The 24,563-nt window shown below is 44.0% G+C and overlaps 1 protein-coding gene across 3 annotated transcripts; it reads right to left on the bottom strand.

The window, feature by feature from the left end:
* Positions 1–832: 832 nt before the first annotated feature.
* On the bottom strand, positions 833–24,246 carry Bnip3l (BCL2 interacting protein 3 like). Of its 3 annotated transcripts, none has more exons than XM_034498017.2 (6): positions 24,057–24,246; positions 15,729–15,912; positions 9,655–9,727; positions 5,078–5,181; positions 4,811–4,960; positions 833–3,410 (listed from the first exon to the last, which is right to left on the bottom strand). In XM_034498017.2, the coding sequence occupies exons 1-6, from the start codon at positions 24,151–24,153 to the stop codon at positions 3,362–3,364; spliced, it is 657 nt and encodes a 218-aa protein (XP_034353908.1). In that variant the 5' UTR covers positions 24,154–24,246; the 3' UTR covers positions 833–3,361. The 3 variants fall into 3 exon arrangements, with proteins under 3 accessions (XP_034353908.1, XP_076786927.1, XP_076786926.1); XM_076930812.1 differs by lacking the exon at positions 24,057–24,246 and adding an exon at positions 16,601–16,742; XM_076930811.1 differs by having other exon boundaries at positions 3,319–4,535.
* Positions 24,247–24,563: the final 317 nt, after the last annotated feature.

Raw genomic sequence — 24,563 nt, 5'->3', positions numbered from 1 at the left:
ATGCCTTGTGACCCGAATGCCATCAGGGCTGCTGGCTGAGCACTTTTTGGAATCTGCATTACTAGAGTCATATATTTTGTTGTGTGTAATCCTCCTAAACATTGATACTTCACAACTGCTCTAGGAAAACCGACTCACAATGCTTGCTCTTAAGAGGCTGGTGCCAGCAAACTGCTTCTGCTTTGAGTTGGCATTCCAACTCTGTGAATGACATGATAGGAGTTTGACAGTTTGAATACAAGGTGGGGGCACAAGCTCATGGGGTAAAAGCTTGGTCCCCAGCCGGCAGCACGCTCTGTAAGTGGAGAGGCCTGAGCTAAGTGGACCACTGGAGACTAGTTTTGAAGTGTGGTCCTGAGTCTTTTCCTGTCTGCCACTACTGACTTTTGGGTTAATTAACCCTGTCTGGCCCCAGTTCCTTCAGCTGTGAAGCCACCCCATCACTGATAGCAATTAATTAACATATGCCACAATGCTCAGTAAAGGGAGTCCCTAGCAGGCAGATTTCTCTTAGAAGGCAGGGCAGGTAACTTGAAGGGAGACTGACCGACACAAAGTCTGATTCTCTACACTGTACTGTACACTGAGTTTGTGCAACTCCACCATCTCATTTCAGGTTACATTTTAATCATAGTCCCTACTTATGTGGGGATGAAGGAGTGCTGTGGGCTGAGTCCAGGACTTTACAAGGCAGGCAAAGAAAGGCATGGGCAGCACCAATTGGGACAGTCAGGTCCTCCAGTCTTGGTGAGCACTCCAAAGGAAGGGTTGCATATAGACACAGAGAGGCTTTCCAGGCAACAAGAGTAAAATAAAATGATACACAGATAGGCAGGTTTGTGAGAGCTTTAATGGCACAAAGTGTTTATAGCTACAAGTTACACGTGTTCTGTGAACTGTATGGAATGACGCCAGTGCTGACAGACAGACGAAGGATGCATGTCACTCTAGCTCCACTGATACCAGGACTTCAGCAGCTGCTTCACTGTGAGATTTGTCTCACAGGCCGAGTTTCTATTTCACTTTTTACTGCAATCGAGTAACTCACTGTGCTGTTCTCTGTGCCGCTTTCCTCTTGACTTACAAACATCTGAGCCAGTTTTCAACAAACTTAAAACGAAGCCTGCTTTTCATCCCAAATTGTAAACAGGAATAAAGCTTTTTAAACCTTATCTTAAATTTCAACTTTGTTGAATCCTGCTTTGTGATAGGACAATCTGTTTTCACTGTGTAGGAGTATGAACATCCTGTATGTTGGAGCTGCAAATCAACACCGTACATGCTCACTGATGGACAGTTGTTCTGTGACATATTCCATGATTTTACTGATACTTTCGAAAAATGGCAAAACTCAATTTTAGTTTTAGTGTTGAAAGAGAACCGTAACTGTTCCCACAGTTCAATGGCACTGCCGATGAAACTGCTACTGAACTTAGAAGGCGATGTCTGCCTGTGAGAGCGAGCGCGGAGAGTGACGCTGCTCTGCCAGCTCACGTGTCAGCGCTGCAAACTGTGCCGGAGTTTAGCCTCAGCAGCCTTCACAATTTGATTCCGGCTTTTCAAAACAACAACTACAACAAAACAACAGGCCATCAGATTGACTTTCTTCCTAAGAAACTCAAGTATAAACACTTGAAGTTATAGGTGAGAAGGCAGATCAAGCATCACCAGGTTTAAAAGCAAAGAAGGACAGAAGTTGCCCACAAATCATGTAGACATTAAATGCCAGAAAGAAAGTAACTCACAAAACTATTTTAGATATTATTATCTTTCTGAAAGATAAACAGCCATGTTCTTAAAAAATGACAGAAATGCCTTGTCTACCTTCCTTTCCATTTCCATATAATATCAATTTTAGAACCCTTTACGTGAGAGGGTTAGCTTCTGCACGCTGGCAAACATGGCTGCCAAATTCATTCAAGCCAACCTGGTGCACCATAGAGGCTGCTAGCTCTGAAATTCACAATGGTTCTATAACTATAGCAAAGTGTACATCGCAAACAGTAATTATTTATATATAAGACACCTTCAGAGTGATGCCGTGCTCTGAAATCTAACAAAATCTACTTGAGATAATCTGCAATCCTGATGCTGTCTAACAATTTGGTCCTAAAGCTTCACATTTTAGAAACAGACAAAAGAAAGTCTGCCATTCAAAGAATTTTCTGAGTATTGCAGAACATCAGGAATTAGACAGAACTGAGAAGACACCTACGTGAGAAAGTCACAGGGGCCTGGGAGAGACTATGGACACCTTGGGAAGACTGCAGCCAGTAACAGGAAGTAAGGAACCAAAGAGAATGAATGGCATCTTTCCAGAATTTTATCAACTGTTCCCATAACCCAAGTCTACTTTTCCAAGTTACACAAGCACTTGGACTAACTCTGAAGTTATTCTTCAGAGTGTAAAGGCTCCAGAGAGTGAGCAAAGCTTCCTAAAACAAGAAGCCTCTAGTAACACCATGAATCAGACTCGTTCCAAGTCTCTTCTTAGAAAAAAAAAAAAAAAAAAAAACTAGAAAAACAAAGAAAAGTTGTGAGAAATTCACATGCAGGTAACACATGAAAATACCAAACACTCAAAAATCTCAAAAGTAAGTTTCATGTATGTCTAGGCCTGAGACATTCCTTACAAATAAAGATTCTCTACCATAGAAAAGACAGCATTGCAATATACTAATGGTAAAATCTGCCAGTATGTTCTGTCTTCTATTTCCTGTCTGTCACTCATTCAGGCTGCCTCCTACAAACTGAAGGCGGCACAGGAGGCTTAGGAAAAGAGCGGCTCCAAAGCTGGTTTAAAGTAATTTTTATTGCCCAGGATATTTTTTTTTTCCTTGTGTATTTTTTTTTCTTTTTTGGTTTTGTTTTTATTTTATAACTATAAATTCAAGCTTAGGGAAGCTTGTTTTTGTCCTGGAAAACAAAACAAAAGACTAAATAAAGCCTTTATAGGATTATTTGCAAACCTGACCTCATTTAGAAAGAGATGTAATTGCATGGCTAGAATATAGCTTCTAGCATGAATGATGCAGGTGACTGGTGGTACTAAAAGGAGACGATGCACTGTTGACAAGACTATAATCTGCTGGTGGCATTGCTGAAAAAAAGCCCTTGCAAATTTCTAAACAACAGTAAACTCTGTTAGGAATCTCTAAAGTGTCTTACAGGCCAAAAAGGGAACAAGGTTAGTAAAATGCCCCAACAGAGTTTGAGTAAAATACTGGATTTGAGAGTTACTGGAATTGGGTATGTAAAAATAGGGTTGTAGGTGGGGATCATGCTTACAATAAGTCTCAAATTCAAACTACAATACACCACTTCACAGGCCACACGAATTTCCAGGGGCTTTTCGTCTCCCTCAGTAGGTGCTGGCAGAAGGTGTGCTCAGTCGTTTTCCAATATAGATGCTGTAAGGAAGCAGAGTGTATCATGTTCTACCTATTTCCACAATTACAGCAGCCTGGCCCATAGGGTGATCTCTGCTGACAAGCTGGGGCGGCTCTGAAAGCCCCAGGGCATGCTTCCCAGACTCCCCGACCATTCGCTGTCTTCCTGTACCTGTTAGAGCAGCATGCTCCAACTGCTCTACGGCCACTAACTAGCTCAGAGCAAATGGCTTTATGGAGTCTGTTTTCTCTTTAAGTCAGGACTGGAAAGCACAAAGGCAGTGATGCTAAGTCAAGCTAAGAAAATGAGACCCCTTCGAAGTCCACAGCAGCGTACTCCTCAGCCTCCAACTGTTTCTGTTTAGATAAAATGCTATTTCAAATCTAGAGAGAAGGTCACAGAGCCAGTGTTTTTAAGATGGGACCTAACATGGCTTTCCAATACCAGGCAAGAACATGACCCTTTCAACAACAAGAGCAAAAAAGGCCAAGAAAAATAGGCAGCACACCCTCAAGGGTATAACTGTGGCAAGAGTTAAATTTAATTAAAGCAACAAAAAACAGCTTAAAGATTCATGAAAGCAAGAAATACTGCAAACCAAGCTTTTGAGGTAAATGAACTGAATAGTTAGCAGGTATTAAGAGTCCTCCCAAGCTCCACACTCTCCCCCCTGCTTCCTCCACAAGCGGCTCTCACTCAGCCGTCTGTGAATACTGGCCCTGTCTGTAGCAGACCCTCTACTGGAGAGACAGTAGAAGATGCACACCTGCCCATGCTCCAGAGCAGGCACTTTCTGCTATGCTGAGCTACTCACAGCAAGATCAGGAATGATCCACTTTCCATCATGCATCAGACACAGAAAAAGACTCACTGGGCATGCTCAGAGCACAGCATATAGGTCTTGAAACTAATATTAATTAAGCTAATGCTTACAAACTAAAATCTTTCAGAAGTATATTTTCTTAAATATTAAAATCAAGGGGGAAAGCTATTAATTGAAAAGACATGCCACAAGTTAATGAATTAAGAGAAATACTAGGCTGACTTTTGAATAAATGTCACAAAGTTTAAAAGACAAAGATGGTACCCATAGCAGCCTACCAGCATATTCCAGAATCATTCTCCACAACGGTGTGTTTTACCATCTGGGGAAGGGAGGGGGATCATTTTTCATTTATTCCTTTATAAATTACTCACAATTGGCCAAATTTTAAATAACTCATAAAAGATAATCATAGCTCCTTTTTTTTTTTAATGGCTGGAGAGACAGCCGTGGGTGCTGGGAAGTGAACTCTTATGTTTTTGGTTGTGAGCCTAGCCTTTAACGGCTGAGCCATCTCTCCAGCCCAGCTCCTTTCTTTTGATTGCCTTGCTGCCCATTACCATTAAATCACACAAATGGCTCCATCAGGGTACTTACCCCAGCCCCAAAGCCAACACGTGCGAAAGGAAGAGAGACGGGATGAAGACCTTTAGGAACTCTGCAGAGAAAATACCCCCTTTCTTCATGGCTCCACTCTTCCTCATGCTTAGGGATGCAGCACGTTTAGGGTGTCTGAAATGGAACTCTCTGGGGAAGAAGTTCAGAGGCTGGAATTAGACCACAAGTGCTGCAGATACTAGGTCTGAGCCAGCCCCTCCATGTGAGCACAGAAAGCACCCCACCAAGACACATGGAGTAGCTTACTTGGGTGGGATGTTTTCGGGTCTACTGGACCAGTCTGATACCCAGTCTGCACTTTTCTTCAAGGCCTCAATTTCTTTTTCTCCTTCTACAACTTCTTCTTCTGACTAAAAAAAAAAAAATTATACAGTGAAAAAAAAAGGAACAAGAGAAACACAAAAAAGAACAATTCTTTTTTATACAAAAACTAAATACAAAGCTGTGTATTGATGTTTTTAATAGAGGAAACAACCTGTTTTCTAAAACTGAAGCAGACTGTAACCCTGGAAAAGCCCTCTGCAGGGATGTGCACAGCGATGCTGTGGGGTTGGTGCTGTTGAACTCGAGGATGCAACGTAGTGTTTCACTGTATCCTTCTCAATACTGTACTTCCTACGCTGTATATATTTTCAACTGCATTTAAAATAAACATACCAAAAAGGAGATGGAAACAAAGTAAATCTGTGAGAAAGTTGGCAAAGGGATGTGGTAAATCATGAAGCTGCTGACCGACCACCTGAGACCAGTATCTACTAAAGCTGATGTCACTCATTAACCTTCCCCTTGGTCAACTCCAAACAGAAACTGCTGCACTCCACTCTACAGATGAGGACAGGGCTTGTGTGACTGGCTGAGGGCCTCACAACTAAAGAGAGAGACCACAGTTTTCTAACCCAGGCAAACTGCTCGAAAGACCCTTTCTTACTCTCTGAAAGATTATTTTTTAATATGAACATTTTTCAAGATTTTGAAAATATGTTGCCGGGCGGTGGTGGCGCACGCCTTTAATCCCAGCACTTGGGAGGCAGAGGCAGGCGAATTTCTGAGTTCGAGGCCAGCCTGGTCTACAGAGTGAGTTCCAGGACAGCCCGGGCTACACAGAGAAACCCTGTCTCGAAAAACCAAAAAAAAAAAAAAAGAAGAAGAAAATATGTTAGTCAAGTTTTTCTGGAATAAAATATTTTGAAGTGAGCCAGGAAAAAAAAAAAAAAAACTTACATTTCCACAAGCTTTTTCTTGTTTTTGTTCTGAGACAATACCTCATTCTGTAGCCTAGGCTGACCTGGAATTCACTATGGGGCCAGGCTGACCTTTGATCTCCCAAGTGCTGGGATTATAGACTTCAGCTACCACGTCTGGAAACCTCTTTTAACAGAAACCAAGGGGGTGACAAACTCCTAAAAATGACACATTAGTTGTAGTTATTCAGTTTTAAAAGAATGTGAGGCTGTGACTCCAAATCAGAGTCTCAAAACTATGGAACACTCCTGATTTTGACTGATAGTTGAAACCACCTGGCCTGTTCACAGGATGCTTTCCCCACAGCCCCAGCTCCTCGTGACTCAGCTGTCTGGGAGCCTGAGCCTGGCTCTACACATAACCCCCTTTACTACCAAATCCAGGCCAAAAGCTCAGGGGATGTTTTCGTCCCTTTGTCAGCACGGTCCTTATCTAGTATTGCTGAAGTTGGCAAATTCCACCGACTAACACAATGCAGCATTTAAGACGGAGCTTTTCCCAACAGGCACTGAGCTTACTCAGAATCATGAGCTGGCTCTGTAGAGTAACCCTGAAATCCTCCTCAGGCAGAAACCAATCAGGAGTCATGCTGCAAACACTGAGCAGCATGTGTTCACACCATTTCTGCGTCTTCAACCTACTATAGGTTATTCTTTTGTTTTTATTTTTTATTTGTGTAGAAGCCACAGGTCAACCTACAGAAGCTAATTTACTCCTTCCTCCATGTGGGTGCTGGGCTTCAATGTGGGGATGGCACTCAGGTGGTCAGGCTGTCATGCTGGTCCCCCTGTTTTTTTGGTTGGTTTCAGCAATGCTGGATACTTAAACCCAGGGCCTCCCACATGTTAGTGAGAGCTTTGCCTCAGTAACTACATTCCAACCATACAGCAGGTTGTTCTTATTTCCTCCTACTGGCCTCCCAGAACTCCTAACTGCTTTCTGGTTTAGCTTAAGTATTTTTTAACCAGTTAGTATTTTATTCTTTTCAGAGTACAAACTGTGAGATTTGTGCTCTGAAATTTCTAATACAATGAGATTTCCTCCAGGAGAATAAAACAAAGTTACCTTTGAATTCATATAGTTGTTTTAGTCTACAGACACATTTCTAACCTTAAACTTTAATATTTACTTTGTTTCTGCATTTCCTTTATTGACTGAAATTTGTCAATCCCAGGGTTTTGGAGAGGGGATTGTGAAACAGCCTCACCACACTCCAGGCTGGCCTCAAACATTTTGTTGTTGTTGTCAGCCTCAAACATTTTTTTGTTGATGTTGTTGTTTGTTTTTGAAGACAGGGTTTCTCTTTATAGCCCTGGCTGTCCTGGAACTCACAAATCCACCTGCCTCTGCTTCCCAAGTGCTGGAATTAAAGGCATGCGTTTTCCTCCCCCCCCCCCCCCCAGATCCTAGGCTGCCCTTCAGATCTCATTATTCTCAGCCTCCTGAGACCAGAAACTGTAATATAGGTCTTAATACTATGCTTGGTCCACTTTGAGATTTTGAATCACCTTCCAGTGACTAAAGAATATGGCAAAAGGACACCTCATCTAACCACACAGAACTCATGTTTTGCTCTTCCCTCTCCCCAAATATCTTGACCACCTCACAGTCCAGGGAGGTAGGGAGGGGGTCAGTCCTTATCCTACACTCATTTAACTCTTCTTTTCTAGCCCACCTCCAGTTCTCTTGAAGTCTCTAAACAGGGATAGTAAACTGCATGTCTGTATCCATGTACAAATAACCACAGTCTTACAAGATAAAAAAGAAGCTATTTCCAAAGATCTCAACTCTGCACTGGACCCATTCTAAATAACAGCGTGTCTGCATGAGACTATGAATATGTTTCTTGCTACACAATGGAGCCTTATGAGTACTATCATCCTAGAGCAACATTCTGCCCTAGCTGTGCCAGCTTAGGCATCCCCACCCCAGGGCTGCAGTCCTGTCAGTTTATTTGTACCCAGCAAGCTCTCCTGGGACTAACTCCCTTCAGAGGTTAGTTTCAGTGGAAGGACTAGATAGATCATGGGTTTGGATTTACTTTCAATCCTGACTCCAACACTGACTTGCATTGTCATCTTAGGTGAGAACCATATGAGGACAAAGTGTCTCTCTCCCCATTTCCCCTAAATGGACTAAGAACACTACAGTGCTAAAGTGTGAAGTTTTGGGGGTTTGTTTTGTTTTGTTTACATAAGCTTAGCACTGGTAAGCGCCTGGTATTTTTCCTCACTTCTCTGGTCAAAGCTGGAGCATGATAGCTCGCCTGTTCCTCATAGGTGCACATAAAGAAGAGACAGCCTCAGTCAATTGTTCTATACTAACATCAAACTTTCTTACTCATGAAATATCATTTTCCTAATCCCTGGTGACTCATTTTTCAATTGCTTCAATTTTTAAAAAGCAATAAAAAGCATCTACTAATATATCTCCCTCGTTTTAAAATTGTCAGACCCAACATTGTCTTTATAGGCATTATGCTACTTGTACCAAAACCAATGTTGTCCCTGCTGGTGTGTCCCCTGCTTAAGGACAATCTCACTGACACTCTGTCAGGATCTCATAAGCTCTCCAGAATTTCACAAGTTTCTTTTTAATTTCATGATGGCTGCATTCAGCCCTAAAATTGCAGTTAAATTCAGTGACCACATGTGCCTGATCACTAGTGTCCTTACTTTGGGCTCTGTACAACCTGACATGGCTCCTCATAAAGCCGGGTCTACAGGACTGCTGGTGTTTTGACTCCAGAGTATGTTTACGGAGCTTCCCAACCTAGCACTTTGGTACTGAGATAGTCTTTGGAAACTGTGTGAACAAAAGCAAACAGACTGAAGAACATACAGAGCAGAACATCAGCCCCTCTCTCTTCTGTCCTGGGGACGCCTTTTGCCATGAACTTCGTGTGCTTTTTCCACACCAGTTACACCATCCTGCATGTGGCTAAACTCATACCAGCCAGAGATTTAAACACTTCAGCCAATGACCACCAATCATCTTTATAAAGTGCATCACAGAGTGAACTGGTGTTCTAAGTTCCAGCATGTGAGCAGCTGAAGTGAGCTTACATAAGCCAGTGGTGAGCACATGGATTCTCCAGCATCAGCCAAAGGGAGAGCAATGAGGTGTGGGGAGCTGTGTAGTCTGACAGAAGACTAGAACCAGTACCAAGTACAGCTCCAGCACAGGTGCCTATGCTCACACAGTAGAGAACAATGCAAACAAGGTGTCTGCAGGCCTCACTCAGATAGTCACCAGTATCTTTCAAACACCTCAACACAAGAGAAAATGACAAGGAGTGAGGAAGTCCTACCTTCCACTTACTGTCTTTCTGCTTGCTGGTAAGAATGCAGTACATCAAGGGCCAGCCTTGTACAACTGTCAGCAGCCCAACACTCAGGGTGACTGCTCCATGAAATCACAGAGATGTTTTCCCTCTACACTGTGCAGTAGACACACCAACAGCAAACGACTCAGCCTGACACTTCAGAATGCAATCAGGTTTGGAGCCCAGCCCAGTTTTCAGCCAACAAACTTGAGAGACTCTTACATATTTTCTAAATCAAAGTAAAACGCACACCTACCTGAGAGCTGTGGTCTCTGCTAGTGTGCATCTCAGCATCAAACATGATCTGCCCATCTTCTTGTGGTGAAGGGCTAAGAGAGAAAATTTAGTCATTAGTTTTTGTTCATTTTTTACACTTTATTTTTCTGGACATGGATGTCTCTATGTATGGCTGCACATGTGTCCTGGCACATATGTGAAGGTCAGAGGACAAGTGGGACTCTATTGTCCCCTGCCACCATGTGGGCTCCTGGAAATAGAACTCAAAAAGTCATTAGGCTTGGCAGCAATCCCTTTTATCAACTGAGCCATCCAGCTAGCCTTCCCAGTAGTTTTAATTCTTGATGTCGTATCTTAAGACTTTACTGAAAAACAGAAAACTGAAAGCTACAACAAGACAGCTTGGAAAGAGGACCAAATCTGAAAGTCTATCTAACACCAAGTAAGCAAATCGTATGAGAGTAAGTGGTGAACGTAATGGAGTAATCCTGCAGAATGCTCGGACTCTGTCAGTGGTAACGAATGCCTTTATAGCAACAAAGCCAGAGAATATATGGTGGCCTGATGATGTAGAAGCAACACACTTTCTTGTATCACCATCCAATCCAAACAGCCTGAGTCTTTTTGTAGCAAGCCCCCAGACCTTAGCACATTCTGACTTTAAAACCCAGCATAGTGGCCCCAACACCTGCCAAAACAGAAACCTATCAAAACCTATCAAAAACCTCATTCATAATCCAGGACCTAAGAAAAGCCCCTCAATGTATTAACTCTGCTTTTTTTTGGCTTCTATAGTTTCATTGCTCACTAACTAAGGTATGACAACCAGGATTTTGGTTTTGTGCATAAAAGACAAAGAATTATGATGATCAGGGGCTGCATGATCAAGGCTAGCTCTCTGCACGGCCACCAGCCAGCAATGCAAACTTTCTGTGTGGCATTATGAGTGCTTGTGTGGATTCTCTGATGGAATTACCTCGCAACACTTTCAACACTTTTGTGCACACGCAACTCCTCAGCATTTCTCAGTCTCTTCGGAGGCTTCTATGAGGCAGGACCTGCTCTTATGGTCCTGTCAGGAAATGTCCTTTTGCTGCCACCCTCTTGTGAATATACACTACAGCTTTTAAAGGCTACATAATACATGTGTTGGTCAGTTTTATGCCAACTTGACACAGCTGGAGTCATTTTGTAAGAGAAAAATCTCAAATGAGGAAGAGCCCCCATCAGACTGGCCTGTAGTGAAATTTCTTGATTAATAACTGATGTAGGAGGGTCCAGCTCACTGTGAACAGTGCTATCCCAGGACACTGGTCCTGGGTGATCGAAGAAAGCAGGCTGAAGAAGCCTGGAGGAGCAAGCCAGTAGGCAGCTCTTCACGGCCTCTGCCTTGGTTCATGCCTTGAATCTCTGCTATGCGTTCCCTGGATGATGGACTGTAAAGTCTAAGATTAATCAAACCCTTTCCTCAAGGTTCTCTTGGCCATGTTCCTCACATCACAGAAACCTTAAGATAGAATGTGATACCACCACAGATTGAATGCAAAAGTAGGTGAGAATACAGATACCCTTGATAGGCCAGAAATTAAAGAGTAAAACTGTAAACAACTGCTATCCATAATATTTTTGGTTATAGAGCTGGGCATGGAGACACACACCTTTAATCCCAGTACTTGAGAGGCAGAGGCAGGTGGAATCTGTGCATTTGAGGTTAACATGGTCTACACAGGTGTTCCAGGACAGCAAACCTTCCAGAGAGAACACATCTCAAACAAGCACGCAAACAAACATAAAACAAACAAAAAACACAAAACCAAGTCAGAATTTAATGATAGGAAATAGGTATTTTTCATGAAGCACGAATATGTATGCGTAGGTGAGACGGCTTCATGGGTGAAGTTGCTTGCCTAGGAACTTGGGCTTGATTCCTAGAAGCTACTTAAGATATAAGGAGAAAACCAATTCCAAAACGCCCCTGACCTGCACATATACACTATGGCACACGTGTGCACAAATATGGCAAGTATCCACACCAATTACAATGGTTTAAAGGAGTCTTAAATGGAACTAGAAAAGGTTCACATCAAACAGCATCATACACATTTACCATCTTTGTAAATTTGTAAATTTGATTCCATACACCATGGAATCAAGCCGGCCGCATACAACTATGACCTGTTACTTATGAGGACTTTGCCATAAACCCTCAGAAGTGCTGAACTGCTGACACCAGTCTTTGCCAGACAAACACTTCCTTCTTCACTGGTAAGCTGGTTATACCTGAGGATTCAGAATGCCATCAGGCCTGGAGCCCAGCTCCTCTCAGACTCAACTGGAGAGCCTGCTAAACCACTGTAATATGCTTCTCCTGCATTGACAGCCAAGGAAGAGCTCTAAGGATGAGTCTATACTGGGCTTTTAGAAACTGCCCTGAGAAAACAGGAAAGAGCACAAAACAAGGAATGCTGGGACATCTTCTAACCACCACTGCAGTAGCTGTCCTAGGACTCAGAGATCTACCTGCCTCTGTCTCTGGAGTGGTGGGATTAGAGATATGTACTACCAATCTGGCATGGAATAACATTAAACAAAACAACTGAAAAGTAGGCTAGGCCTACTGGTGGATGCTTGAAATCACAGCTATTCTAGACTCTGGGGCAGGGAATTTTCAAGTTCAATGCTTCCTCAGGCTACAGAGCAAGTTTAAACCCAGCCTATGCAACTCGGCAGGACAGTTCCAAAACCAGAGAGTCACAAGCGGGCTAGAGATACAGCTCACTACAGCAGCTGGTGTCCAGCATGCTAAAGGCATTGGGTTCAGTCCTTGGCACCAAGAGAAAAGTAGGGAAGGAGAGATAGAAAGGAAAAGGAAAAGAAGGAGGAGGAAGAGGAAGAGGAAGAGGAAGAGGAGGAGCAGGAGGAGGAGGAGGAAGAGGAGCAGGAGGAAGAGCAGGAGGAGGAGCAGGAGGAGGAGCAGGAAGAGGAGCAGGAGGAGGAGCAGGAGGAGGAGCAGGAGGAGGAGCAGGAGGAGGAGCAGGAGGAGCAGGAGGAGCAGGAGGAGCAGGAGGAGCAGGAGGAGCAGGAGGAGCAGGAGGAGCAGGAGGAGCAGGAGGAGCAGGAGGAGCAGGAGGAGCAGGAGGAGCAGCAGGAGCAGGAGCAGGAGCAGGAGCAGGAGCAGGAGCAGGAGCAGAGAAAGTGTACGTCGGCTGGGGCTAATGTCCAACAATTCAAAGAACCCATCCACCTACATTGTAGGTCCCACGAGAAACACTTCCTTATAACCAATTACAAGTCAAATGACTCAAGTCTTGACCGCACCTATTCTATAGCAGTGTTGTGCTATGTGTGCAGGTTCAAGTGTATGTATCTGTAGATGCTGAAAGTGACTCTCACTACTTTCCTCTTTGTTCTCCATCTTATTTTGTAAGGTGGTGTCTCTAACTGAACCTGGACCCACTGCCTCAGCAGGACTAGCTGGCCAGGAAGCCCCTTTGCCATTCCTTGTCACATTCAGGAACCTGAATTAAGCTGACCCTTAATTCGGGGAAGATGGATTCATAGTCCATTTCACACATCACTGCCATCATAAGCTAAACAGGATGTCCAACAAGCAAGTGACTTTTTTGTACCCTGTGACGAACAGGCTCACGGACACATGGTACCAATGATCAGTCTCATGCTCGCACATGACTTTTTTGTACCCTGTGACAAACAGGCTCACAGACACATGGTACCAATGATCAGTCTCATGCTCGCACATGTACAAAAATAGTCTACAGAGGGCAGAAAGCTTCAGGAATCCAAAGAGAACACTCTAGAAATCCTTCAGCAAGTCTGTGATGGTGTGGATATGCTTGGCCCAGGGAGTGGCACTATTAGAAGGTGTGGACCTGTTGGAGTAGGTATGTCTCTGTGGGTATGGGCTTTAAGACCCTCATCCTAGCTGCCTGGAAGCCAGTCTGCTCCTGCTTGCTTTTGGAACAAGATGTTGAACACTCAGCCTGCCTAGGTGCTGCCATGTTCCCTCCTTGATGATAATGGACTGAACCTCTGAACCTGTAAGCCAGCCCATTAAATGTTGTCCTTCTAAGAGTTGCCTTGGTCATGGTGTCTGTTCACAGCAGTAAAACCCTAATTAAGACAAAGTCCCTAGATACAAAACTTCATTCAGCACTAAGGAGGCAGAGACAGACAGATCTCTGAGAGTTCGAGGCCAGCCTGGTCTACATATTTCATTCTAGAACAGCCAGAGCTGTGTAGAGACCCTGTCTCAAAAACAAACCAACAAAACAACTGAAAAAGAGACTAGTGCTGGGCTAGAGAAATAACTCAGGGGTTAAGAGCACTTAACTGCTCTGCCAGAGGCCCTGAGTTCAATTCCCAGCAACCACATGGTGGCTCACAAACATCTATAATGAGATCCGATGCCCTCTTCTAGTGTGTGTCTGAAGACAGCTGCAGTGTACTCATATAAATAAAAAATAAATAAATCTTATTTTAAAAGAGGGGGAGGGGGCAGACAGACTAGTGCTACAGCCTCCAGAATCGACGGCAACTATTCAGAAAGAAACGTGATCACCTCTGCTTGTGACAGGAGACTCAGCAACAAGGCAGAGATGACATGAGGCTGGCAGGGTGCTCACTGTGCCAAAACAGCCAACCAACCTGTCTTCCAGCCACCTTGGAGACAGAACTGGGTCATAAAGCATATAGGAAGGTCAGGTGTGATATAACTGCTTTCTCTTTTTCTCAGACAAAAATTAACCATGCACTATAAACTAAACTCAAAACAGCTACAACAAATACGTACAATCTCTTCCTCCAGTCCTACCTACCCTGCTGCTTTTTAGACATCCCCCAATCTTCTTTCTGTGTACGTGCATCTTCAATGTGGTGAATAATCAGCCAGTTGCAAGTGAACCAGCATCGAGTAGCCTATGAAGCTAACGTTGTGCCAGGGACTGCACTAACAATTTCTCCCCATTTTTGGAGATGGGTTATTACTATGGATTGTTCTGTAGTCCAGGCAGGCCTTCACCTTGTGGAAATATTCCTGCTCAGCCTCTCGGATGATGAGACTATAAGTATGTCTTAACTATATGAGCTTAGAATTGTTAATGTTATTTAATACCTAGTTTCTCAGGAACGAAAAGGAAAAAAAAAAGCTCAAACTGAAAATTAAGTAACCACTTGTTTTCCTTTCCTACATCTTTCTGTATTAGGTTTTCAGAGACAAAGAGCCATACAGAGATATAAGTAAATAACACTTCCTCTGAGAAAATGCATGCCTGCAGTACACTGCTTCTTGAGACCCCCACAGAGCCACAAACATGACTGCAACCTCCATCAATTTGTAGGTCCTGTCAGCTGAGCATTTTCTGAGTATCTTACTGTGAAGGGTGAAAAAAAGGCCACATGGTCCCTGCTTGTGCTACCTAGAAAGAGAGAGACTTGCTACCATGAATCATAATATGAGCTCAAAAACAAAGGGAAATGGGATACACTCAGTTCAACTCTGAGATAACATTAATGACACTAACTTTTACTTTCATTATAAATGGCATGTAGTTTGTGTGTGTAGACACACATGTGGCTGTGTATGTGGAAGCCAGAGGACAACTTGAGGAAATCAGTTCTCTCCTTCCACAATATGGGACCCAGGATGAAACACAGGTCACCCAAGCTTACATCAAGTGCTTAACCATCTTACCAGCAGCCTACTTCTCAATTCAAACTGATAAACATCTAAAAATAATTCAATCTGAGAATAAAAATGACAATGGGGGTAGGCAACCCAGGTGCCTATCCATTAGCTGTTCAGTTTTTAATTTTTCTTGAGACAAGACTCTACCATACAGCCCTGACTGGCCTGGAACTCAAGCTGACCTTGAACTCACTGCCTCTATCTCCCAAGTACTGAAATTAAAGGTGTGCACAATCATGCCTGGCCTAGCTGTCCAGTTTAAACATGTATGCTACAATAAATCTGGAGGCCTATTCTGCTAATGAATATTTAAACAAATGAGCTTGCCCCTTATGAGAGTTAGCTTTATAACACTCAACTCCTGGCTTACCACCCAGAGCTTTACTTACCTGTCACAGTGAGAACTGCCTCTTGAGCTGCTCTGTCCCGACTCATGCTGTGCATCCAGAAGGATCTTCTCCATGTCTCCATTGTGGATAGAAGACGAGGAAGGAACGTGCTCCAGCCCCCCATTCTTCCCATTTCCATTATCATTGCCATTGCTGCTGTTCATGGGGAGCTCCACCCAGGAACCTGTTGGACGAGTCAGATAATAAGTCATAACCACAGCAGGCCAAAATCCCTCCTGTGCACGAAGATGTCCATATGCTGAGTTTAGATAAGAATTCTGACTTGCCTCAAACAGAAGCCAAAGTATTCTGAAGAAAATAAACATGAAGAAAGTCAGAGTCCATGTTGTTATGCTCCCACAGGGACTCATGCATTAAATCAGAAGGTAGAAATCTGAAACTTAAGATGTGCTCTCCAGCCATTTTCCTTTTTGGTTAAACCTTAATTTGTATTCAGTCAATGCTTTGGTGAAAACTCAAGCTGTTCTTCAAAAATTATGTACCTCTTCCTTTACTAGACAGGGTGTTGCCTTTAACATTTCAGTTACACACAAAGGCACTTGCCATGTATGCCACAGGATTCCTCAGCTCTTTAGGTACATTTGCAGTAAACTAAGTCAACATATAACTTAGCAACATCATCCAGTTCATCTGAACAGTACAACAACTGTCTACTAACACAAACTGAAAAGGCTCCTGGAGTAGAAACCTGAGTGAGTTCCCAAACCCAGAGCATTCGGTAATGCAGCTGGTCCTTAATAAAGCCAGATAAAATTAAATGTTGAGGGGTGAGGAGCACAGTTCCATCCCACAGACGTCTCTCTCCTTTGTGCTACACTCTTTCAAGTCTTTCTCTTCTATACCAAACATACCTTGTCAAGTTGTTCCTTCCCTTTTTTTCTCCCAGGATCTCTACTTTCTAGGATTTTCATTAAGTCCTGAGGGTATGGAGAGGGGAGAAGCCACTGCAGATGGGTACAGGCAGAAAAGTTTGGGACAAACAGTCGAAGGGGGTGGGACCACAGGAAAAGGGGATGGGCCTTTATAATCTGAACGTTTTGAAAGTTCTTATTGGCCCAATAGGTTGAATGATTAAGGTTCTTAAATATTTAATAGGAATCAGTAACAGTAGCCAATTAATCAACTTCACAAAACAGACATGCTCTACGTTCTCTGTGTACAATACTTTGCTTTAGGAGATGTGATAAACAGCCAGGTACAATGCTCACACTTGCACTCAGAAGTCTGAGGCAGGATGATGATCAAGAGTGAGGTCAAGGTTGGCCTGGGCTACAGAGTAAAGCCCTAACTCAAAACAAAATGGAAAAACAAGCAAAATTTCCCTCCAAACCAAACCCAACAACCTTCAAAATGTAACCTATCAGGTCTGCAGGGCCAATCTCTAAATCCTTAGGAGAACAGTCAGAATCATCAAAGACTGCCTCAAACCCTGAATGCACCCAAATGAGTCAATGACACCAGACCTAGAGGGAAGAAACAGCTCATCTGGCTGGAATGGCACTCCAGCCTTTAACCCCTCCTATCCTCACTCAGTGTCACCAGTATACAGAGCTGTGACAGAGGACCTACTCCCCAGAGCTGCCAGAACTAACCACAGCAACATAAACTGAGGGCAAACAGCAGACGCTCACATATGTCACTAAAGAGTTAGTTTGTCCTCTCCATCAAAGGCAGCTCCCCACCCTCTTCCCCTTGCCAGCAGTCTTGAAATCACCAATTAATTCCAAACAACACAGGCACACAACAGCACCTGGCCTCATTCTACACCTACGTGAGGATGGGCATGGATGAGAACACAGAAGGATGAGCACATAAAACCAGTATCGCTAAGAGAGATCTTTAGCATGGAGAGTTTAAATATTCAGAGTGCCTGTGGAGTGGACACAAATGTGCCAGAGCACATCTAAATTTAGATCTCTATAAAATATTCTAGAAGGAGGGACAGAGAGAATAAACAATCTTTCCCCTACTCCCACTGCTTCTAGGATTCCAAGTATCTGTTAAAAACCAATGAGACTGGTTCTTGTAGACAGCACACTGTGCAAAATAAACAAAACCAACAAAGCCCAGGGCTGCTCTGGCAGGAGCACTGAGGACCCAGAGCTCCAGACAGATACTCAGACAATCAACATGTGCTTGGAAAACCTGATCAAAGGAAAGCGGTGGCCACAATGCCTGGGCTTCTGCTCCTCACTTTTCTGAAGGATTTTCCAAGCCACAATGCCAACTCTATTTTCTGCTTTAGACATATACAGTCACTACCTTAACCTTAGAAACTTGAGAGGACACATTAGAAAAGTTTAAAAGTGACCCCTGCCATGGCCTCAACAGCCTGAAGTACAATACCCCCATTTCCATTTTAAGTCTTTGCTTGGCATACACCAGCACCACAGTTAACAGTGCAGAGTGAAGCCACACCCCATGCTAATGCTAACAGCTTATGCTTGGACAGGTGCCTTAGCCTCTGTGTCTCAGTTTCCTTATCTGTAAATAAGGATAAATGCTGTATCTATTTCAAAGTTACTAGGAAAGCAGGAATAAAGCACACAGAAAATTGTAGTAGCCAGCACAGAGAGAAATGCCACATACAGGTCAGTCATTATGGTAAGTATATTCTGTATGTCTTCAAAAATCACTGGATTTCAAAATCGTGTTCCTTAAGCTCAGAGATGTCAGTATATAAAAATAAGATTCAGGGCTGGAGAGAGGGCTCAGCAGTTAAAAGCACTGGCTGCTCTTGTAGAAGACCTGGGTTCAATTCCCAACACCTACAAGGAGGCTCACAGCCCTCTATAACTCCAGTTCCAGAGGATTCCATACCCCCTTTCTGGACTCCTTAGGCACTAAGCACACATGCTGTGCACATACATGCAATGCAAGTAAAATACTTAACATATAATTTTTGTTTAAATCTTAAAAACAAAAACCTAATAATTCTTCTCTCCTCCCATTTCTAGGTTGGTTGGTTGTAGTTATTAGGGGATTGGACCCAAGTACAATAGGACTATTTAACCCAAACTTTGTGATTTGCTGGAAATGGTCTCATGCAACCCAGTATATACCACAAATGCTAACACCTGAGTGCTGGGATTATAGGAAGGCACTCCACACCTGGCCCTCATTCCTACATCCAGAAGAAATTACTTAAATGGTTTCACACAGAAATTTCTACAAGTATTTTTTTTCCTTATGAAATATTTTTGGGGATTGAAGAAATGGCTCATTAGTTAAGAGCACTGGCCACTGTTCCAAAGGACCTGGGTTCAATTCCCAGCAGCCACATGCCAGCTCAAAGCTGTCTGTAATCCCAGTTCCAGGAGACTTGACACCTTCACAGACAATACACTCAGGCAGAACAGCAATGTACATAAAATTTTTTTATTTTTCAAGATAGGGTCTGTGTACCGCTGACTGTCCTGGAACTCACTCTGTAAATTAGGGCAACTTCAAAAATTATTTTTTTAAATGAACACTGGAATTGTACTATATATAAGTTCCTCTAAGTCACTGGTTCTCAACCCGTGGGTCATGACCCCTTTAGGAGTCACACATAAAATACCCTGCATATCAAATTCGTGACAGTAGCAAAATTACAGCTATGAAGTAGTAACAAAATATTTTTATGGCTGGGTGTCCTCATGTTTCACACCATGAGGAACTGTATTAAAGGGCCAAAGCATCAGGAAGGCTGAGAGCCACTGTGCTAAGTACTGATTGTTACCTAAAACTCGGAAATGCCTTTCAATGTTAGTATGTGCATTCTTTTTGAATACCTTGAATCCATTTTAAAATTTTCCTTTACAATTCATGTGTATGGGTGTTTGGCCTTCATGATGTCTGTGTACTATATGCATGGCTGGTGCCTGTGAAGGCCAGAAGAGGGTGTCAGAGCCCCTTTAATTGGAGTGACTCAGTTATGAGTCACTATGTGGTGCTAGGAATCAAACCTGAGTCCTCTTTAAGAGCAGTCAATGCTCTTAACCAATGAGTCCTCTCTCCAGCTACCTGAAATCTCACTTTTAATAAAGACACAGCATACTTTAACTATTATCCAATGACAATCACCCAGAAGACTATATTACCAATATTTTTACACTGACAGAATCAGTGAACATTCTGAAAAGTCATCTGGCAATATGTAACAAGAGCCTTAAAAAGCTGGATTATCCTTAACAACTGTCTTTTAGAGATAGTCTGTGTACATATGCATCTGTGTGGCTGCCTGTGTATTATGGAGACCAGAGGTCACTTTCAGGTAGTTCCTCAAGAGCCATCCTCCTTGTTCTCTGAGACAAGATCTCTCCTTGACCTGGAAGCTGATAATTAGGTAAGGGTGGCTAGCCAAGGAGCCCCAGGGATCTACCCATCTCTGCCTTCCCAATGTCAGGATTCCAAGTGTAGACCATTGTGCCTAGCTTTATACAGGTTCTGGGAAACTCAAATCCTCATACTTGCAATGACTGTAATGATGGAGCCGTCTTCCTGACTCCAGCTGCGTTCTCTGTGGAAGCATGCAATGCCACAGGGAAAGCCTGGTATACATTCCTTACAAGGAAACCTATTAGACAGGTGTGGTTCCTCACACCTGTAACCTTGGCCAGTGGGTGTCTGAGGCAGGAGGGTTGCTACAAGTTCAATCAAGGTCATCCTGGGCTGAACAATGAGACTCTGTCAAAAAAAAAAAACCAAAAAAAAAAAAAAAAAACCAAAAACAAATAATCTGATGTTGGTAACAGAAAAAGAAACATTTTAAAACATTTGGTTTATCTTCTGAGTATAACATAAAAGAAAACAGGTGGGGGGATGGGGAGACATTTCTTTTGTTATTGTTTTTTACTTCAAGCCTAGGCTGCCCTGGAACTCACTCATTATGTGGTCTAGATTACCTTAGCCATGATCCTAACTCATTTACAGTCTCGGCTGCCACCTCTGCCAATCCCCACAAACTCCCCTAATGCTTGGAAAGGAAACAAGGCAAAGATTTCACGTAATCCAAAAACTACGTAGAGGAAACCACCTGTGAGGCAGTTCCCTTCCTAACCAGAAAGCTTTAAAGAAAGAGCTGAAGCAGTTGTTGTTAAGGACTGTTTACACGCTGGAAGCTGTTCCTTTGTACTAGTTTGTACAAAGACATGGAGACTTACTTTCTAATTGGAGTCTTCTGGAATGGCTAGGGAAAGGCATTAGAGGTTCTGGCCAGTAACTGATCGGCACATCTCTGCAGCTTGCAGCCCCTAAGCTTCTCACCAACAATTAAACCCTCTTACACATCACAAGAAACATTATTTCTCATTTTCTCCCAACTTTTCAAGACCTCACAAGTCACTAGCACACAGTTAGGGGTCCTGAGAGCCTTTCTGTCTGCCTGTTTTGGGTACTAGATGCTGGGACTCCAGATAACCACACAACAGTCCATGACACTCTTCTCTACAGTGGGTACTACACACCAGTAACTGACAAAGGAATCTTATGCGCTACAGCCTGAACCCCTTCCCAGGGTGGACAGCAAGAAAAGGCTATAATTCCAATTACACAGAGTTATGATACCACTCTAATCTCCCTTATGCCGTTCCTGCAGTCTCCTAGGTGTCTTACTCATATCTTGAGAAACTTGATAGTTTTGTCAATTATAAAAGTAACAACTGGAAACATCCTTTTAACTTTGCAAGAAGTTTGGGTATTTGCCCTCCAACAGTCCATACAGTAGTAAACAACATAATCAGAAAATGGTTTCACTGTTTCAAACATATCAATAATTTGGGCTGGAGAGATGGCTCTGCTGTTAAGAGCATGCACTGCTCTTACAGAGGAACAGAGTTCAATTCCCAGGACCCATATCTGTTTATGTTCCAGATCTCAAGGATCTACCGTTATCTTCTGGACTCTATGGGTACCTGCACTCAATCGGACATACCACAACACAGGTGTACACCGTACACACACACACACACACACCCCTAAAAATAATCCTTAAGAAATTTCAATAATTTGCTATTAAAACTGCTGTGGGGCTGGAGAAATGGCTCAACAGTTAAGAGCAGTATCTGCGATTCCAGAGGACCTGGGTTGGATTCCCAGCATGATGTGGAGGCTCACAAGCATCGGCACTCCAGTTCCAGGGGATTTGGTACCCTCTTCTGGCCCCCATAGGCACCAGGTATGCACATGGTGCACATACATACATGCAAGCACGCCCATACACATTAAAAACAAATAGACAAATCCTCTGCTGTGATCCTCCAACTAAAGATAAAAATCTCAAGCCAGAGATAACCTGTCTGTGTTTCTGCTTCTGTTTTCCACAGTTGTGGAACTTCAGCCAGCAAAGTGCTTGGACTTATCAGCAGTTAGGGTAGTTTTAGACATCTGAATAAGTTGTTTTGCTCATTGGAAACAAAAGAAAAAAAATCACTTGGAAGAATCAATAAGGCTTGTTTTGTTCAATCCAGGGTTGTGTGCTAAGCTTTAAAAAGCAAACAAAGAAAGAGGCAAGGACAATAATTAAACCTGGCATTATCTAACAGCTTTCAGTAACTTTTAAAAGTGCAGCTTACTTAGCCCAAGTACAATGCTTTCTATCTAGCAGATTTCCCAGAGTAACATCAGGTATCATATATAGGCTGGAGGTTCTGTAAGAGCCACTTAATAAAGGAAGGAAGAAGCTGGCTAACCCATGACAAACACCTGCCAGGTCTGTCAGACTGTGGGATAAACAACCACAGAGCTCAACCCTTCTCAGTTCTGTTGTTAATAAAGAATCCAAGGAATATGAAAATCCCTTTGTATGTCACAGCCCCACACTGACCGGACATTTAAGCAGTAAGAAGACGCTGAGCACAGCTAACTCAGAAAGGACCAGGCAGAAGATACACACATCCATAAGCATGCCGAAACCCAAGAGAAGGCTCCCAAAAGCACCAGAGGGGCTCAAGACAGAAGCACCACTTCTGGGAATAACACAGAACACAGATTTCTTTAGTCTTTTCATTTCTAACATACAGTTAAAGATGGGTAAAAATTAAAAATTCTGAATTACATGGTATGAGTGAAATTTAAGGACACAATTGACTAAATCTTTATAAAAGTCAGCATTTAGAGAAGTTATTAAATATTGCTTATCAAAATATGGGGTGGGGGCAGAGTGTCTTAAAATACCCGAATTCTTTGTTACTTATTTTGTTGTTGTTGTTTTGTTTCTGACACTAAGTCTTACTTTGGGGCCCAGGCTTATTCCACTTGCCTAGTGAGTAAAAACTAGGCAAGTGCCACCACACCTAGCTAAAATGTCCAAAAGCTCCTGCCATCATCCTCCAGGCTCAGTGACAGCTCTTCACTAAACCGTTCTGGCCACCCTGGAAGCAAGTCCTCTACCGCCACCCACTACCTCTTTCATTAAGACATGAAATACGAACAGAACGGTTGGGCAAGAAGGCCGGGCAATCTCACAACAGTGGACAAGATGTCTGTTTAACTGCAACTCGATCCTGACCAACAGTTTTCAATTGCCAGTAACTGTGCCCTGTGTCTGTTGTGTTTACTGTATTTCTTGAAGTCCACTGCAGATTTGGCTGAAATAGATGTGATCTGAGGGCATGTGCTGGACACCCAATCCATTTAACATAAGAAACAGTGACTTTAAGAAGTCACTAGTATGGTGGCTGCCGCTTGTCACCCCAGAACTTGGGAAAGTGGAAAGCAGAAAGAAATCCGGTCATCCTCAGCAACACAGCAAGTGTGAGGCCAGCCTGGGCTACATGAGACTATCTCAAAGAAAGAAAAGGCAGCCAAAATATGAACTCAAGGTTAACAGCAGCAAAAACCTTGAGAAACTTGGAAATTTTTCAGACCAAAAATAAATAAATAAATAAATGTCAGGGGCGGGGCAAGCACCCTGCACGAAACTCCGATGACCCCTGGACTGGCATGTAGTAAGAGGCGAGCCCCGCACGCACACCTGCGCGGCCGCACGTCCACCCGCCACGCCCGGCCGGTCGCGTCCATCCCCCGGTGTCCCCGCCGCACGTCCTATGCCCTCCCTTCCGCTGGCCAGCTCCAGCTTGCCGCCCCCAACTGCGTGCGCCGCCGGCTCCCGACGCCCACCGCGACCCTAAACCTCTGCGCCCAGAGCGCAGGCCGCGAGCCAGCGCCGAGCGCCTGCTCCTGACTGGAGCGCTCTGGTGTCAGTCACACGCCCGGACCAATTAGCTGCCGTCTGCTCCCGCCCACCCCCACCCCCCGCACGGCGGCGGCGGCCGAGCGGCTCCTCCTCCCCCATCCCTCCGCTGAGCTCGGCGGCCCCGCGCTCACTGTTGAGGCCAGCGGGCGGCGGCAGGGGCTGCTCGCCTTCCTCGCAGTTGTTGTTGTTGTTGTGCAGGGGAGGCGGCGGCTCGACTAAGTGAGACATTGTCTGGAGACTGGAAGCGGCACGGCCGCAGGACGACAGTATCCGGCTCTCCGACAGCAACACAACAAGTCGAGTCCCCCCGCCCCCTTTTCTGCGTCTGCGCAGTCCCTCCCATCGTGACGTCAGGACCCTCCCGGGGCACGTGATGACAACACAGGTCCCCTGGACGGCGGGGTCTGAGCCAGGGAGAGGGGGCGTGACCAGGCCGAGCTGGGCGGGGCATTCGCGAGCTGCTCCGGACTTGAGGGTGCGGAAGTCGCGTTGACTCGGGGTGCCAGGAACGAATTCCTGCGAGTCAGTCGCAATAGCCGGAAGGGCTGAGCAAGGAAGTTGGCACTGGATTGAGAATGGGGAGGAGTGTGCAGCCCGGAAGCGCAGGGCCTGAATGGAGCCCCTCCCACGCCTGCAGC

Source organism: Arvicanthis niloticus, chromosome 3 (assembly GCF_011762505.2).
Source record: "Arvicanthis niloticus isolate mArvNil1 chromosome 3, mArvNil1.pat.X, whole genome shotgun sequence".
Lineage (NCBI taxonomy): Eukaryota > Metazoa > Chordata > Mammalia > Rodentia > Muridae > Arvicanthis > Arvicanthis niloticus.
The sequence above is the reverse complement of the archived record's forward strand: the minus strand, read 5'-3'. Positions and strand labels throughout refer to the sequence as shown.